The sequence below is a fragment of the Haemaphysalis longicornis genome, unplaced genomic scaffold, assembly GCF_048455015.1.
Source record: "Haemaphysalis longicornis isolate Haplotype H1 unplaced genomic scaffold, Haemaphysalis longicornis Haplotype H1 scaffold_10, whole genome shotgun sequence".
Classification (NCBI taxonomy): Eukaryota; Metazoa; Arthropoda; class Arachnida; order Ixodida; family Ixodidae; genus Haemaphysalis; species Haemaphysalis longicornis.
The window spans coordinates 19,772,116-19,789,495 of NW_027526204.1; the positions used below are offsets into that span (position 1 = coordinate 19,772,116).

General features: G+C 47.7%; 1 protein-coding gene across 1 annotated transcript in view; it reads left to right on the plus strand.

Annotated features, from left to right (window-relative positions):
• LOC144157641 (cytochrome P450 3A19-like) overlaps window positions 1-14,628 on the plus strand; it is a 30,323-nt gene extending 15,695 nt beyond the window's left edge. Inside the window, exon 4 of the mRNA XM_077688462.1 lies at window positions 13,051-14,628. Within this exon, the coding sequence (XP_077544588.1) occupies window positions 13,051-13,134 (84 nt within the window). The 3' untranslated portion in view covers window positions 13,135-14,628. The remainder of the gene's footprint in view (window positions 1-13,050) is intronic.
• Window positions 14,629-17,380: the final 2,752 nt, after the last annotated feature.

The window sequence follows — 17,380 nt, forward strand, 5'->3', positions numbered from 1 at the left end:
AAGATGCATTTATTCACAGACACCTATTTGTGTTGTCGTTGTACTTGATTGCTACAGCGGATCTCAGCTTTGAAATTTCGTGTCAGTACTCCTTTAAGCGGTTCCTGGCCAATCCCCCACGTGGGTATGTGCCATGTCAGCGGCCAGGCAGCGCGCGCCCATCTCCCCCCGTTGCCAAGGAAGACGAGGAGATTCCTGGCCAATCCCCCACGTGGGTATGTGATGCGGACATCGCCGGTGGACGCAGGTTCAGGGTCGCTTAAGAAGTGCATTGCACTTAAAATTGCGCCCACCTCCCTTAGCGGGAACCCTGGCGTGATGCGAAGCTGAGGGGGGTTCAAGCGCAAGCGGAGAGCAACCGTCGACCGATAGGCCGCCGGAGAGCGGCACACCGGTTATATGCGCAGCGCACCCGAAGGACAGGAGACCGCGGAGAGAGAGAGAGTACTGCACATGCGCAGCACCGCCCACAGGCGGAGTGAGAGCGCGCTGGGCCGGAGATGTTGAGAGAGAGTGTTCGCTCTCACCTGGACACACGCCGCCGCCAGTGCGTCTGCCGCGGCTATGACGCAACACAATCCAACAAAATCCACTTTAATCCAATCCAAATCCAATCCAATCCAAGCCAAGCCAAGCCAATCCAATCGAATCCAATGCCTCTCGCGAGAGAGTGTTTGCTATCGGAGAGGAGAGGGGGTGAGCGGAGGAGAGTGCGGACGCCGCTGACGACGGACGCACGCAGGAAGGACAGGGCCACCGAGAAGAGATGCTCTCAGCGTCGCATCTATTAGGAAGGGTGAAATCACCGACCCCTGAGGCACTCCATGGACGCGCGTCAAATGGCCATAACTAGCTCCATAACTAGGGGTGCAGCGGTGGCGTAGAGGCAGATCATCCGCCTCGCGTGCAAAAGGACCGTGGCTCGAACCCCGTGCCGTACAATTCCAACCGGATTAAAAAAATCCGCGCAATATTGGAACTGCCGAATGGGGCTTGGTGTGCGGCCTTACCCCGGCGACCATTGCCGGTAACGCACTCCCTCACCAGAGCTGGACTGGCCACCCTGGTGCAGTAACGGCCACAACCTACCATGAATACGCCAATTAACCCACGGCCCTCAGTGTCCAGTGGCTGCAAAGCAACTGACCACGGTGGCGGTCAGACCTGTGACGCAGGAGAGGGTGCTAAGAATCCCTGAACCCGGACCGGCCGCCATTGAAATCTTAACCTGGCAACGCTTAACACGAGAGCGTTATACAGTGAAGCGAGTCTAGAGGTGTTGTTCGGGGAATTACAGCACATCAAATGGGATGTCCTAGGGCTTAGTGAGGTTAGGAGGACAGATGAAGCCCTTACGGTGCTGAAAAATGCACACGTCCTATGTTACCGTGGTCTAGTGGAGAGAAGAAAACTGGGAGTGGGATGGGGACCATAAAAATGAAATAGACCTCATATTAAGCGATAACACCGGCGTCATGAAGGATGTGGAAGTGCTCGGAAGGGTAATGTGTAGTGACCACCGTATGGTAAGATCTCGAATGAGGCTAGATTTGAGGAGGGACCGCAAGAAACTAGTACGAAAGAAGGCGAATAATGAGCTAACAGTAAGACATAAAGTAGAAGAATTCAGGATCGCGCTGCAGAACCGATATTCAGCTCTCACCCAGGAAGCCGAGCCTACGACACAGGAAGCCAGCGAAGCGTTAAAAGCATTATCACAGAGTGTGCAGTAGACGTTGGGGCAACGATGGCTAGACAGGATACTGGCAAACTTTCCAAGGAGACAAAAGATCTTATTACGAAACGCCAAGTCATAACAATCTCCACCCCAGCTGACAGAATACAACTAGCGGAGCTTTCGAAGTTAATCAAGCGTAAGACAGCTGACATACCGAAGTATAATATGGAGCGTATCGGATACGCTGTAAAGAACGGAGGTAGCCTGAAAGCAGTGAAGAGATGTCTTGGCGTGGGGAAAAATCAGATGTATGCACTTAAGAATAAGCAAGGCAATGTCATCACAAATAGGGATAAAACAGTCGCAGTAGCCGATGAGTTCTATAAGGATCTGTACAGTAGCCAGGACATCCAGGATAATGCCGAACGAGAAAGTAGTTCAGAGGAGATAGACATCCCACCAGTAACGACCGAAGAAGTAAGGAAGGCTTTGAAAAAAATGAAAGAGGCCAAAGCACCTGGTGAGGATCAGAGAACAGCAGACCTCTTGAAGGATGGTGGCGAAATTGTACTTGAAAAACTTGCAAACCTGTATACGCAATGCCTAATGACCGCAAGTGTACCAGAATCTTGGGAGGATGCGAATATTATCATAATCCATAAGAAAGGTGACATCAAGGACTTGAAAAATTACAGGCCGATCAGCATACTGTCAATTGTCTACAAGGTACTTACCAAGGTAATCGCTGACAGAATTTCTGTAACCTTAGATTTCAGTCAACCTAAACAACAAGCAAGGTTCCGTAAATGTTATTCAACAATGAACCATATTCACACGATACATTCATTTATTTATTTATTTATTACATACTGCGGACCACACTTCGGTCCAAGCAGGAGGGCATGGTAAAATGCAAAGAGCAATACAATAAAACACACAAAAAACAATGCACAGTTACCGTATCGGAAGTACTTCATTTGGGTATCTTGTTCCAGTCTGAAATGGTCCGTGGAAAAAAATAAAATTTGAAGGTGTCCGTTTTCGCGAAGTACGAAGTTAGTGCATTTGGTTGGTGATGTCTTGTCGGTCTTGTGTTTCATGGAGAAAGAAAAGGGGTTCGATCAAGGGCAAGTTTGCGATTATATAAAAGAGACAGAAAATCAAGGCGGGACTTCTTTCTACGATCCTGGAGGGAAGGAATGTTATTAGCTAGCACTAGGTCTGTGGGGGAGTCCGTTTGCAAAAACCTAGAATAAACAATCCGAATAGCCTTACGCTGAATCATTTCAAGTTTCTTAATATTTTGTTTAGTATGGGGGTCCCACACAATGCTCGCATACTCCAGCTTCGGCCTAACGAAAGAAAAATAAGTTAACGTTCGGAGGGGAATATCTTAGGAAGCATAATTTCCGAAAGGCAGACGAGCATATATCATCTATGTGGAAGTTCCATGATAAGTTGTTTGTTAGTGTAACGCCGAGGTACTTATAGCTGTCAACCTGTGTGAGTGAAGACGATCCTAATTGATACACGTGTTCACTGGGGTTTTTCTTTCTTGTTACACAAAGATATACACTTCTTTCCAAGTTTAATTCCACTCCCCATTCTAGGCACCACTTACGCACGTTTTCAATGTTTTTCTCGAGTTCGTTCAGATAATTAGTACTTGTGACTTCCCGAAACAAAACACAGTCGTCAGCGAACAATTGAATTTGAACAGTAGGGTCAACAACAGTTGCTAAATCGTTAATATACAACAGAAAAAGCAATGACCCCAAAACACTACCTTGTGGAACCCCAGAGGTGACAGGAAGACACTGCGATTTTTCTTCGTTAATTTTTACAAGCTGTTGGTGGTTAGATAGGTCGGCTGCAATGCAAGAAACAAAAATATCGGGAATGTGAATGTTTTTAAGATTTGCTATTAATTTGTCATGTGGTACCTTGTCGAAAGCTTTCTTGAAATCTAAAAATATAGCATCAATTTGGCCATTGTTGTCAAGACACGCTGCAAACGAATGAAGTATTGTCACCAATTGGGTTACCGTGGAATAAGATTTTCTAAAACCATGTTGAAAATTTGTTAGTACGGCATTTTCGTCTAGAAAATAAAAAATCTGTTTGGAAATATTATGTTCAATGATCTTGCAGAATGAAGACGTTAAAGATATCGGACGATGATTTTGAAAGCTGGACCCGTCACCTTTTTTAAAAACAGGAACAATCAGAGCCATCTTCCACTCACTCGGTAGCTTCCCAGTGGACACAGAAGTTCGAAATATTACAACCACAAACTTAGCAAGTAGTTCAGCATATCAGCGCAAAACACCGTTTGGAATTTGGTGTGCACCACAAAAAAACTTGGTTTTCAAATTTAACAGCATAGATAGTACACCACAGTAAGATACAAAATCAGCGTCATACATGCCGGGATCCGATATTAACAGTGGACACGTTTGCGCAGGAGAAACCACATTGCGACAATAATGATTAAAATGGTGAGCAATGATTCCAGGGTCAAAATGTGGTCACCATCGACTTTCATCTCACTTACAGGCTGCTTTTTGTCAGTAATGTAATGCCGAAATTCTTGAGGATCATTTTTCATGACGTTTGGCAGGGGTGTTTGAAAGTAGCAGTCCTTTGAGCAGCGCACTATGTGTTGCAAAGCATTTTTAATCTCTCTGACGACGTCAGGCTGTGCATTCTTCTTCTTTAATCTTTTGAGTTTGCATTTCAAATGAAATATTTTACTTGTTGTTCAGGGTGTACGCTTGCAAATTTTTTGCGTTTGCTCGGTATGAAGTTGTCAAGACAGTAATGACACATGTCCTTAAACCGGTCCCATAGGTTGCAAACGTCATCACCCTCGAAATTAGCAAGACATAATTCCAGATGTTCAAGCACAGATTTGTCGTTAGCTCATGAGTAATCCTTGAAACACCGCGTCGTGGGCTTATCTTGGGAGCTTAACTTTAGAAGAGGTACAGTAACGCGTACTAAGTGGTGGTTAGATATTCCTGGTTCTATTGTAACAGAATATTTGTCAAAATCACGGGTAATTAATACAAGATCCAAAAGAGAACTACAGGGGCCTGCACAGGAGTTGGTTCGTTTACAACTTGTATTAGGTTATGTGTAAGCATGATATCAAACACTATGTTTGTGTGTTTCAAAAACTCTGAACCAGCCATCAATCGTTTCCAGTCAATCCCTGGCAGGTTAAAATCCCCATACAGAAAAAGTTTGCTGTTCAGATGTTTTGACATGTGCTCTCGAAGTTTAATTAGATATTCCAACGAGGAATCAGGAGGCCTGTAAAGCGCGCAAAGAACGAAAGAGTACCCCCAACACCAAACCTTTATGCACAAGCATTCAAGTTCATCGATATCAGGCAACCAAACGGCCTGTATGTTGTTCTTTAAAAGAACGACCACACCCCCGCCTCTGGAAGCCCTGTCTTTACCTATTGTGTGATACGACGCGGGGAACACGCTATCATCTGTTATGTCGCTTCGGAGCCACGTTTCTGTCACTACGACACTGAGTGGGTCATTTTGAAGCAGGATAATTTCAAGCTGGTCAGTTTTATTTTTTAGACTACGAGCATTCAGGTTCAGCAGGCGCAGTTGCTTTTTTTTTGGTTGGGTTCGCATTACTGTTAGGGGTGCTCCTGGTTTTTTGGTTGATTGGCCTTGTGGAAATATTTTTGTTCATGGTGCGTGGTTTAGTGCCTCTGCTTGTTGCCTCGTCACTAGACGATTTGGCTTTCGTTCGTCGTTTTTTTGTAGGAGTATGCGTTCATCTTTTTCGGTATCCCAAGTGTAAACGTTGCTATTGGTGAATAGTTTGTCGAACACTAACGACACTTTTTCTTTTTTGTCGCGGTTCGGTTTCGAACTTGCCCAGAGTTTACGTTTGAGGTCTCGCACTCTGCGGGAGAAACCTTCACCAATGGAGAAATCTGAATCTTTCAGCTTAGATACTTGCTTAAGAATTGAGATCTTGTCGTTTGCGTCTCTTGGCTTAAAAATAACTCGCCTAACTTCGTTTGGTGCTGGTCTACCTGTTCGATGGATGCGCTCAATCTTAATTGGTTCAAGCTACAGTATGTCTTGAATTACTTCTTGGTTGACAACATATTCAAGTGTGTCACTGGTCTCGTTTTCATTTTCCGGTAAGCCGTACACTATCAGGTTTGATCTTCTACTATGGTTTTGGAGCTGATCGACATGCTTTTCAAGTTGCTGAATTAGGGTACTCATTTTGGCAAGCAGCAACTTTGTCCTCCAAAATCACCAAGGCGTCCAATGGTTTCTCTATATCGGTTAGTCGCTTTTCTTTTAGTTCCTTTGTGCCAGCAGCTATACTTTCTAGCTGTTTAGCAATTTTAGCCAAATCAGGACAAGGATTTGCCTCAATGTCTCCGCCCAGAAGGAGCAATTGTCGCAACAAGCCGGAAACACCGTAAGACACACCAGAAGACCATGGGCACGGCAGCACAAGTAAGAACGGGTCGCTTGAGTGAAAGCATTTTCTGTAACGTTTGCTCACCTGTAGAAGGAAGACAAACGGGTTTTCAGACCACCGCATACTGGCTGTGCCGCCGTGCCCAGTGGCCGAGGAGTGAACAGGACGCTCATATATAGCCGGAATCCGCAACGGCGCCGCCTAGATGACTTCTGGCATCAGTGATTCACGCGTGGCTGATAGCTGCAGAGGCAGGTGGTCCGGGTGTGGAGTTGACCGGCGAGGCAAGATGAGGCTGGTCGCGGGGTGCAGCACATGCGCACCTCCCACTTGCAGATCGGAAGGTTCGGCAAAAAGGGGGCCCAGCAATCCAAGGAACTGTAGAAGGAAGACAAACGGGTTTTCAGACCACCGCGTACTGGCTGTGCCGCCGTGCCCAGTAATAGAGAAGTGCGCTGAGTATACTGAACCCCTATATGTAGCCTTGATTGATTATGAGAAAGCATTTGGCTCGGTCGAAACCCTAGCAGTCATTCAGGCAAACGGAACCAGGGGGTAGATGAACATTATGTAAGAGTACTAGAGGATATCTACAACGGATCCACAGCTACTATCATCCTCCATAAGGAGAGCAGTAAAATACCTATAAGGAATGGCGTCAGACAAGGAGACACAATCTCTCCAATGTTAATCAAAGCATGTTTACAAGAAGTATTCAGAACGTTGGAGTGGGCACAGGTGGGAGTAAGGGTTAATGAAGAATACCTCAGTAACCTCAGATTTTCTGATGACGTTGCCTTGCTAAGTAACTCGGTGGACAAATTGCAAGGCATGTTTTCCGCACTTGATGAACAGATTAGAACCGTGGGCCTTAAAAGTAATATGCAGAAAACCAAAGTAAAGATCAATAACCTCGGGACAGTATAGCAGTTTGGGATAGGGGGCGAGGTAGTTGAAGTGGTAATCGAATATATCTACTTAGGCCAAGTTGTGACACCGGATCCAAACCATAAAGCAGAGATAATTAGAAGAATCGGAATGCGGTTGAGTACATACAGCAGACATTCTTAGATAACAGCAGCCTACCATTGTCCCTGAAGAAGAAAGTGTATGACAGCTGCATTTTACCACTACTCACCTACGGGGCAGGACCTTGGAGGCTGACTAAGAGGGTTCAACTTAAATTGAGAACGACTCAGCGGGCAATGAAGCGGATAATGATAAGTGCAACATTAAGAAACAAGAAAAGAGCGGAGTGGGTCGGGGAAGAAACGCGTGTTAGGGACATATTAGTAGAAATTATGAAGAAGAAATGGCCGTGGCAAGTTATGTAATGCGATGGCAAGATAACCGTTGGTCCTTAACCGTTGGATCGCTCGAGAAGGCAGGCGTTAAAAGGGGTGGCAGAAAGTTAGATGGGCAGATGAGATCAAGAAGTTTGCGGGGATAAATTGAGCACAGTTGGCACAGGACCGCGGTAATTGAAGAATAATGGGACAGGCCTTTGCCCTGCAGTAAGCGTTGATAAGCTGGTGATGATGATGATGATTATGAGCTCCAGCAATGCGTCCTGAAAATGATCTTTTAGTCAAGCAGGTCCGGATGAAAGAGTGGTCCTCTTCCATGACCAATAGGCTTTGGAGAACTTCCAAGATAGCGATGTGGCTGACGTTGCCATATGCCTTGTGAATGTACATGGCAAGCAACGTCTGCACTTTGTGAGATCGACTGCCAAGTGGCACCATTGACGATAAGTGTTCAAGTCCATCTTCTGTCCCCAGACGAGCTCTGATCCCAACCTGTGCCGGGTGGTACCACCGGCAAGTGTCCATCTACCACTGAATTCGTGTATCCAGATTTCGCTCTGACAGTTTCCACAAGGTGCACAATAATGCGATTGCGAGGAAATTGGAAAGATGCTGGGGTGGTTTGCCTGGCTTTGGTATACGGACGATATCTGCCCGGAGCCATGACTCTTCTATTGGGCCGGAGAGCCACACCTCAATGATGATATACAGGAGACGGCTCAGGGCTGGATCGTCCAGGTTCTTATAAACCTTGTACATAACACCATCTCGGTCGGGAGATGACCGAAGTTTCGCCTAGTGTATCGCAGCCAGGAACTCTGCCATGGTGAAAGCCGATATTATTCCATAAACCGCGTCATCAGAAGGAAAGGCACCAAGGTGGCGTGGTAGAGGTGACGGGCGCGGGTTGCTAGCTGGGAGGATGTCACATGCAGGGTACAAGGCGCGAACCAAATCGAAGGCAAATTGGTCCGGGTTCTTGCCTGATGCAAGGCACAAACTGGGTGCTGCATCTGGAGTGCGGCCACCTGATTCCATTGCCCGAAAAGTGCGCCAAATAGACGATGTGGTGGATGTGGAGGACGAAGGGCTTAGCGATTCACGCCAGCTGAGCCATCGTTGCCGTGAAAGAGGTTTCTCATGACGTCTGGCCGCAGCGGTCAAACGTTGCAAACGCATTAGAGCCGGCACAAACGAGGGATCTCAGAGTCAGGCACTTCAGCCTGTTTGCGCTGGGCCCAGAGCTACAAACGCCGGAGGTCAGGTTTTGGCCAAGGCACCTCTACCCACGTCCTTCGACTGACACTGGTCAGAACTTTAATCCCTGTGGTGGGGTCTGTGCTGGGGACCGTCATGGTTGCATTGATGTTACACCGAAACTCATCCCAGTTTAGTAGTGTGTAGCTCCGCCGAAGCCGACGCGTAGAGTTCGGGGCAATGCCAAGGCTGATAGGGTGATGAACACTGCCCCAGCAGTCGGCCTCTCACTACCAAGATATCACTGCACTCCCAAGCCACCAGCTTAAGTCGGGTGAGTAGGGCGGCATCCGGGGATGAGTGCATCGACGCGCAGGACATAATACATCATTTAGAAGTATGAATAGAGCATCGTTGAAATGTTCAAGTAATGTACGTTCATGTTCACTTGAGGTAGGGTATCCCAAATCGCAATAGGGCGCATTGAAGTCGCCAGTTACAAGTACGGACCAGGCAGCGTTCGAATGGCGCAGAGATGTTAGCCAGCCCTGCCGTAGCCGTGCTGCACGTCCGCTGTGAGCCGCACATAACACGATACAAGAATTATTGCGCACCTGGGCAGTTGAACCTTCACCGCAATCATTTTTTGCCAAGCCGTGCACCATGCTTATAATAAAATCGGAGTTGGTGGATTCGCCGTGTGCACATAAATTGCGGCTTTGCCTGGTGGAGACGTGATGGATCCATAGCGTCCATCAGGTATGGAAGGCGTAGCATAGGCTCTAAAATGGGGGAGGCGAGTAAACCGTTCCTCTCTTGGAAAAGGAACGCCCAAGCTCGCAGTTTGCCTAGGCGAAGACTTTCATGAAGATCACCAATCCTCGCTGTAAGCCACCGGTAGTTCCACTGTACTATATATTGTGGGTCAGGCATAGCAAAAACAGGTCTAGCGAAGTTGGGCTGCAAACACACACGCTAAGTTCTGCAGCTGTTGCACCACAAACTGTAGGAGCTCTTAATGGGTGAGGATAGAAGGGACTGGCTTTTGCTGGTGCATGTTCGGTGGTGAGAGACGGGGCTGACTCAAATGGCTTGGTTGTTCTGGCGTCTGACGCTGCGACCGACGAAGTAGCCGAGCACGGCGCTGGCTCAGCTTGGTGACCTCAGCTTGCAGCACAGCCAACTGTTGGTCCACCTCTACAAGGTCGTCCATAACCGGAGATGCCTTTCCAATAAGCTTGTGCTTATTCTGTCGACGGAAGGAGCGACGGAGCACATCACGGCACGAGGGCTGTGTGTACTCTACAGGCTCTGCAGCGACTTCCTCCATAGCGTCTTCGTTATCCTCCCTCTCCGCGAAACACTCGATGCCATTGGACGTATGGATTGCCTTGGGGTCAGACTGGCGGCGCCACGCTCATCGTTTAGCAAGTGCAGCTTTGCATTTCGTAGGACATTTCTTGTCCGTAATGTCATGGTCATCACTACGACACAGACCGCATCGAAACGTGACATTTGGCTGTACGGCCGACGGGGTAGCAGGTGGTTCCGATTCAGAAGTAGCGAGTGGTTTTATGCAGAGGAGGGAAACGAAGTGCTCACGTGCCCCTGACGGAAGCAGCGGTAACAGTGCACCACTCCAGCCTTGAACAGGCGGTACCGAAGTACGCAGCCGTTGTACAAATGTCATTCTTGTGGCTCTAGTGGGCCACGCAGAGTAACAAGGCACGTGCGGCCAGAGCCCATGTAGCGGGCAAGAAGCACCTGGGTCCTCTCCGGGGTGTACCCCAGAAACAACAAATCGCAGGATGTCACTTTCCGACAGCAAGTACACTTGTACAGGAAGCTGCTTTTCAGCCTCCAGAGGAATACGGTGTAGGGAGCATAGCCCCTGGACATGGCCACTGGAGAAGGCACCCACACCTATATAGTGTTGGTGTGACTGTGGTAGGCGTAGCCAGTTAATCCAGACCTTTCCAGGCAGCTGTCGAGAGTATGTTGTAGTAACTTCGTTGGAAGGGACAGGATGTTAAAGCGCTGTCGAAGTTTGATGGCGGCCTTGTACGTAGAGGAGCTGGCTGTCACTGTAAAGCCCTGCGGAGCGGTGGTCGCAGCACGGGGTGTAGCGGCTGTCGGTGGTGCATACACTCATCTGACCACTGGAGTGGCCGGTTTGTGTCCGAGGAACACACCCGCTGGCCGGAGGTGAAGGCGAGTCGCCAGTAGTGACTTGGGGTACCCCCTGGTCAGACGGACGCTTCGATAAACAGGTGGGCTCAGCCGGAGGTAGCGGGAACGGTGGCGTTACCTCCATTGGGGGAAAATCCTCTAGCGTCGGGTGCGTGGTCCCATCTGTAGCAACGAGGGTCGTCGCCAGTTGCGCTGACATGTGTGACATAGCTAAGTGGTGCCGTATCCGCCCATTGGACTGCGATTGAGGTACTGGGGCTAGCGGCCGGTGAGAGGGATCAGAAGCAGAGGACGTCCCCGAGGGGTCATCCTGCTGCTTGCCGACTGTCCGTGGAGGGGCCAGAGACGTTGCAGCGTAGATTAAAGGCACTGGAAGGGATGAACCAGCTGATAATTACAAATTCAGGCGAAAACAATGAGCATGGTGATGATGGTGATGATGATGATGATGGTGTGCGCAAAGATTTTGGCAGGTGCCCACAAGGGGGATATGCCAGGGCTAAATCGGTTGTCGAAATACGTCAGGACTTCAGAATACCAAATTATCTCCAGAAAGAGGCTGTAAAAGGAAACAGGAATAAAACCTGAATTACCCATTAATTATCACCCTTCAGCATTTCAAGCGACCTAAAGCAGAAAGAAAATTTTGAATCAATTATATATATATATATATATATATATATTTCCTTTTTTGCAAACCCCAACTTTGATGCACCACTAGATAATATAGGTGGAATAAAAAAAGTCAACCCCAAACTCTCAATTGGGTCCTCTTTCCTAGCTGTTGATAAACGGCCGCAGTCGAGAAAAAAATGTTCGATTCTTTCTATGACCTGGCACCGCACACATGGTTCCGTAGGTCAAAGTCTTGATCTTAACAGATAGAAATTAAGCCTTGGAATCCTGAGAACCAGGAAATAAACATTCCATCTGAACTTTAAATGATGGTACTCCTCAAATGATAAAAGTGACTCTGAACGAGTAGCGTGTAAATGCCAATATCGTCTTAGTCTTGAAGATGCAAATAGACCCGGATTAGGAATTCCGAATTGAATGGGAGCTGTGACAGCGAGATTGGCTAAATGGTACGCCAGCTCGTTCCGATGTCACCTGACCAATCGCTCGCGAGCAAATCTCGAAACGTGCAAATCCGGACACTTCAAAGTGAAACGTCCATTCCACCAAAGCAAAACCACCTAGGTGGCATCGGTTCATACACAACTGGAAAGCATTCAGACAGCATGCAGAAAGCCACATCGAAAGCGAACAGGAAAAGATAAGGGGAACAACAAAATTATAAAACATTCACGTACATTTATGTTTGCCCCAGCTGGCTCATGCTGTCACATTCTGACTTACATGCAGTACCTAGCGACGGAACGAAAAGCTGTCCCTAAGTACTCCAATTAAAAAGGTAAACAGAAACCGCCAAGCACACGAAGGACGTAGTTCTGAATAATTACTTGGCGAAAATATACGAAACCAAGATACAAGAGGCGAAGCCACAAAAATGGTAGAAACCTGTAGCCGAACTTGACTTAAATGGGAGAAAACTGCCCGGAATGCTATTTATGGTTCAGAAATCAATAAATAAATTTCGCGTGTGTTAAGTAATATTATCCGTTAATTTATCCAAACAACTAGAAAAAAAAAGAGTTCGCGGGTTTTGAACTCAGGAATAAAAGCTGCCGATCAAGAGGCTATATAATCTTAATACGAGAACCGGAGGCGCAGTTCGTTTAATTAGAAAGTCAGTAATCCACGGATACCTGTCTGTACGTGCCTCTAGATGGCGCCATGTGTCACTTGGGTGTACTCGCCAGCAAACGGTAATACGTGCCCCAATAACACTTCTACTTTATCTTCTTCTTGCTTCCCGTAATTCATACTTATCATTCATACCGGTCCCGGAAGGGATAATTACAATCCCGAGGTGTCAGAATAAAACAACACTTACAGTTATATATCAATCGAACAAACATCGCCAGCTTTGCAGACATACTCTGTTCACTGACGCAATGGGGACCTTGGTAGCACTTCAAGTCTTTCGGAAAATAAACCGCTCCTTATATAACAAATACAAAGCGCTGTGTTCGAGAGGACTTCAAAATACTGGAAAAGAACTTTCGACAATGCCTGCGGTTTATCTTGCGTGCAAAGTCAAAGATGCCAGTTATGCGAATTTCACTCTTTTTTTTTTCATTTCAGGAAGCCATAAAGATGCAATCGGCATTCATCGCTGCCACCGTTCCTAATGGCGTTTGGCTGAAATTTGAGAACCTGAATATCTAAAAGGACAGCATTCAGAAGAGGGCTTTTGCCACAGATCTGCACAACCACTTTATGCTTTTTGTACACCAGTCTCTGAATCCGTTTAAAATAAAATATTACTAAGAATAAATGCCACTCCAGGCGCTATAATATTCTTTTTTATGATCTTAAAACCTATCTTTTATATGTCCTTTGCTTTGTAGATATTTCTGGAAATGTTTGGAAATATTGAAGCCTGGCTTCCTTCTGCACCGTTTCTGCAACCATCGCAAATTTATAATCGGTGCAAGTGCGGCTTCTTTTCACATATTTCTATTTGACCAGGCTACGCTTCTCTAAAAACTATGACTGAGTTTGCTGTTTGGTCTTTGTCGGGTGCATCTTGTTCCAAGCCCAGCCACCCATGTTGAAAAAAATTGTAGTTGCCGGGGATACTGTGGCGGGTCTTCAAATTGGAGCTAGTCCTCGTGACCGTACTACCTTATTTATGAGATGAAGTAGCCAAAGAGTGCCGCCTTGAGCTGTGCGATTTCTTTAAGCTTGAAAAGTAAAACATTTCATCAGTTAAAGTGCCTGAGACACGCCAATACTAATAAAATTAAACGTCTTCAAAGGAAAGAAGGCGAACAAAACATGGTTAGGCGTTGGAACGACGTAGAGGATCTCGAAACTTGCCTATTCAAGAGGGATGATTTCATGTTAAGAACGAGCATTTTAATTTCAGAATGAAGGTTTTCCCCAATTCTCAGCAATAAAAGAAAATGGTGAATATAGTTCAACTGCTAACTACTATAGGGCTAGTGCGCTGCTACTTGAGCGGCACAGGCAGCGCCTTCTGGCAGCTACGGCAGCATATTTTGCTCGTTCGGGGCCGGCGAGGTCAGCCGCGGATAGCGGCCGAGGTATCCCCGAACGGCGCCTTCACGGGCACAAAATAAGCAATTCTGCCGACGTTTATGTTTGCGGATGGTTCAACAGTTGCAAAAAGAATGCTGGAACACCACCGAATAACAAATCATGTTTGTCTTTATGCGAATGCTGTTAAGGAGAGCGCAGGCTGCGCTGCAAGAGGCCATCTCATTACCTGAGCACTTGGTTCCGGCAGTTCTTAGACAACCGCGTCTGTCGGAACAAATGTCTCTACATTTTTGTGGCTGCCCTCGCACGCAGGAACGTCAGCAAAACCGCATTTCACATCGCGAATTTGTGCGGGTACCTTTTTCGGGGGACGTGTGCACTTATTTCGACAGTTTGAATAGCGCTCGTCGTGCTAACATTTAAACAAGCTTCTTATCTCCTGCTATGTGTACTGCATTGTATGCGCAGATGGTTTATCCCACGTACCCGGCAACTCCGTGAGCAATTTGTGCTCGGCGCTCGTGACTACTCATGTAAACAGCCACCATCGCCGTGTGTTAGCCCCTGCCGCGGCAGACAACCTTCCAGCAACTTCCTCGAAAAAAAAAATGAAAACGAGTGTTGGGGTTGCCGACAAGTACAGAAACAAAACAACGAAATATGTACGCGAAATCCCAACAAAATTTGGCAAATTTAGCGAATTGTACGTCTGATGTGTATGGATTCTTACGCCAGTTCTGTTCATCTTGAGGCTATTATTTGCAGTCAGAATGTTGCTTTTCTGGTTTTTTTGTGCTTCTGTTTGCTTTTTATGAATATGTAATTTTCGAATCAATAAACAGTTTAGTGTGGTGCATTGTTTTGTTTTATTGGTTCATTTCTAGCTCTAATAATGTGATCACTTTACGACAAATTTGTTAACTTCGCTACTTATGCCCTTTTGTGCAAATGCAAGGCGTTTAGTGTCCGGTGTGTATTAATAATTTTTTGTGTTATTCGGGTTGTGTTTCCGAGGTTTATGTACATATTGAGAGGCTCTGGGAGTCGCCAGGCAGGACACTTCATTCGTGCGGTCACAGCGCTAGGGAAACCCAGCAAGAAAGGTGATGTCGATGACACTGTCGCCGCCGAGTTCAAGATGGTGCGATGATGATAGAGCGCACACCCAGAAGAGGGTGATTGTCCACATGCTAACACATGGCCTGTACCGCTTCTCACACTTATCCTCCCCCTTCGGAAAAAGCGGTCACCTGGGCACTGCCTAGGGCGTCTCGGAACGATGAACGTATGGCTTCAGCCGAGAAACGTGAAAAATTTCAGTCCCGCGGCAGCGACGATCGTTGACGGCGTTGTTCGGAGCCACGCGATAATTGACCGGGGACGTTTGCTGAAGCACGGTACGGACCGATGAATCGCGAAAGCAGCTTTTCTGACACACCAGGTTGGCGTACGGGTGTCCACAGCAAAACTTGGTCCCCTGGCTGAAAAGAGACACTGCGGTGAGTCGCATCGTAGTGAGACTTGCGGACATGCTGACTGTCTTCAGTGTTCGCCCGGGCCAATTGGCGGCAGTAAGCAAAGCGGGCAACGAATTGTGCGGGAACATTTGCCGTGGAGTGAAGAGGTGCAAAAAAGAAAGTTGAATCGAGAACACAAGGTGGTGGGTGCCCATAGACAAGATAATACGGCGAAAAACCAGTGGTGCGTTGAACTGCAGAATTCTACGCGTATGTCACAAAACGCAGAATATTGCCCCAATTGCTGTGATCTGGTCGGATGCAGTCAGAAAACATATCAGAAAGTGTCCGATGAAAGCGCTCAGTCAACCCGTTTCTTTGCGGGTGATAACTCGAGGTCGTTTTATGGATGGTTTTGGCGGCACGAAGAACTGCCGCAAGGACTGCTGACAGAAACGTCCTACCACAGTCGCTTAGAAGAGCGCGCGGTGGAATGTGGCGCAAAAATAGGGAGTGTAACAAAAACTCGGCGGCCTCTACAGCGCAACCGGTTCGGAGAGGGGCGGTTTCAGCATAGCGGGTAAGGTGGTGTTGCAGCCGACTGGGGGCACCCGATCCGAGCTTCGTGGCCTCCGACATACGAGTGGTAGCATGTATGATGCGAGCGGCTAGCCGCTGTTGCAGCCGTGAAGTCCAGAAGCCGTAGGCTAACGTAACTGTTTACTTCATAGCGAGAGGTGAGCCGAAACCAAAGAACAATGCCCCGACGGGCGAAGTTACAATACAGGACTCGAGCAGAGTTGTCACTCTGTCACTCTGGATTCGCTGCTCAAACAGGAATTGGGTTACAGCGCTTGGGCGGCTTCTATTTATACCCAAAAGCTGTAACGGTCAAAACAGCCTTCCCTCTACATTTTGCGCATGCTACGCAGTTCACAGACACACACAACGCTCTTTCCAGAGTTCGTAAGCAGTCGGTAACCTCGGCGCACGTTGAGTCCGAGAGAGGGGAGAGAGGAGGACTGCGCTGAAATCGCGGGGCGTCTGTTTCATTGAACACGTCTCGGCGCGCCGCTGACAACCGCCGGAGTTCGAAGCGCGTTGAAAGCGAGGCGTCTGGCCCGGCTTGTCGAAACTTGAATGATGAGTCACCGACATGGTGGCGCCTGACGGCTGAAAGGCGCACGCAGTGGCTTCGCAGCACAGCCGAGGAGTGGTGCAGGAAAGTACGGCTGCGCTGGCCGATTCGTAACAGCGTCTCCGCCGGGGGTCCGAGATCCCGATAGAAGGGACTTCAACCGTTGTCCAGAGGGATGCTTTCAAAGTGAAGTGCTTGGCAGACGCTCGACTCGGGGCCTGGGCTGTGTGACAGCGTGCTGGAGCTTCACAGGGCCGATCACTGGACGAGTAGTGGCTCCCTAAGAACATCTCTGGCTTGGTCAGGCAAGCAACACACAACACAGGAAGACATAACCGCATCGCCGGCAAGTGCGAAGAGAAATTCACACTGAAGATCTACCAGGCTTTTATTCGCGAAAAAATACGCGAATAACTAACTACACTAGTTATATTTTAGCCCAGCAGTACTTTAGACAAGTGCACAAACCTGAGAGGTGACATTTCGCTTGATTGGAACTGTCCCATACAAAAAGAAACGTAATCGTAACGGGGAAACCTGCTTCAGGAAAAATAATGAAATTGAGAAGATCAGGCGTCTACAGGCCATTTCTCGCGCCGAGAGCTGCGATTTGAGCTCTCGCCATTGCCCTGAGCTTTCCTCTTTTTGTACCGCACTTTAGGTGTGCCTGCTTTCTGAAAGCGTCTGTTGCGACCGCGTGAAAGGACACCGGCCGTTGTTTTCGACAAAGGTCGAGCGCGCGAAGGAGCGAGAGGGATTTTTCGTCATTCAAACGAGAGGCGCGCACTCCTTCTTGGAAGCGACGTTCCCTTGG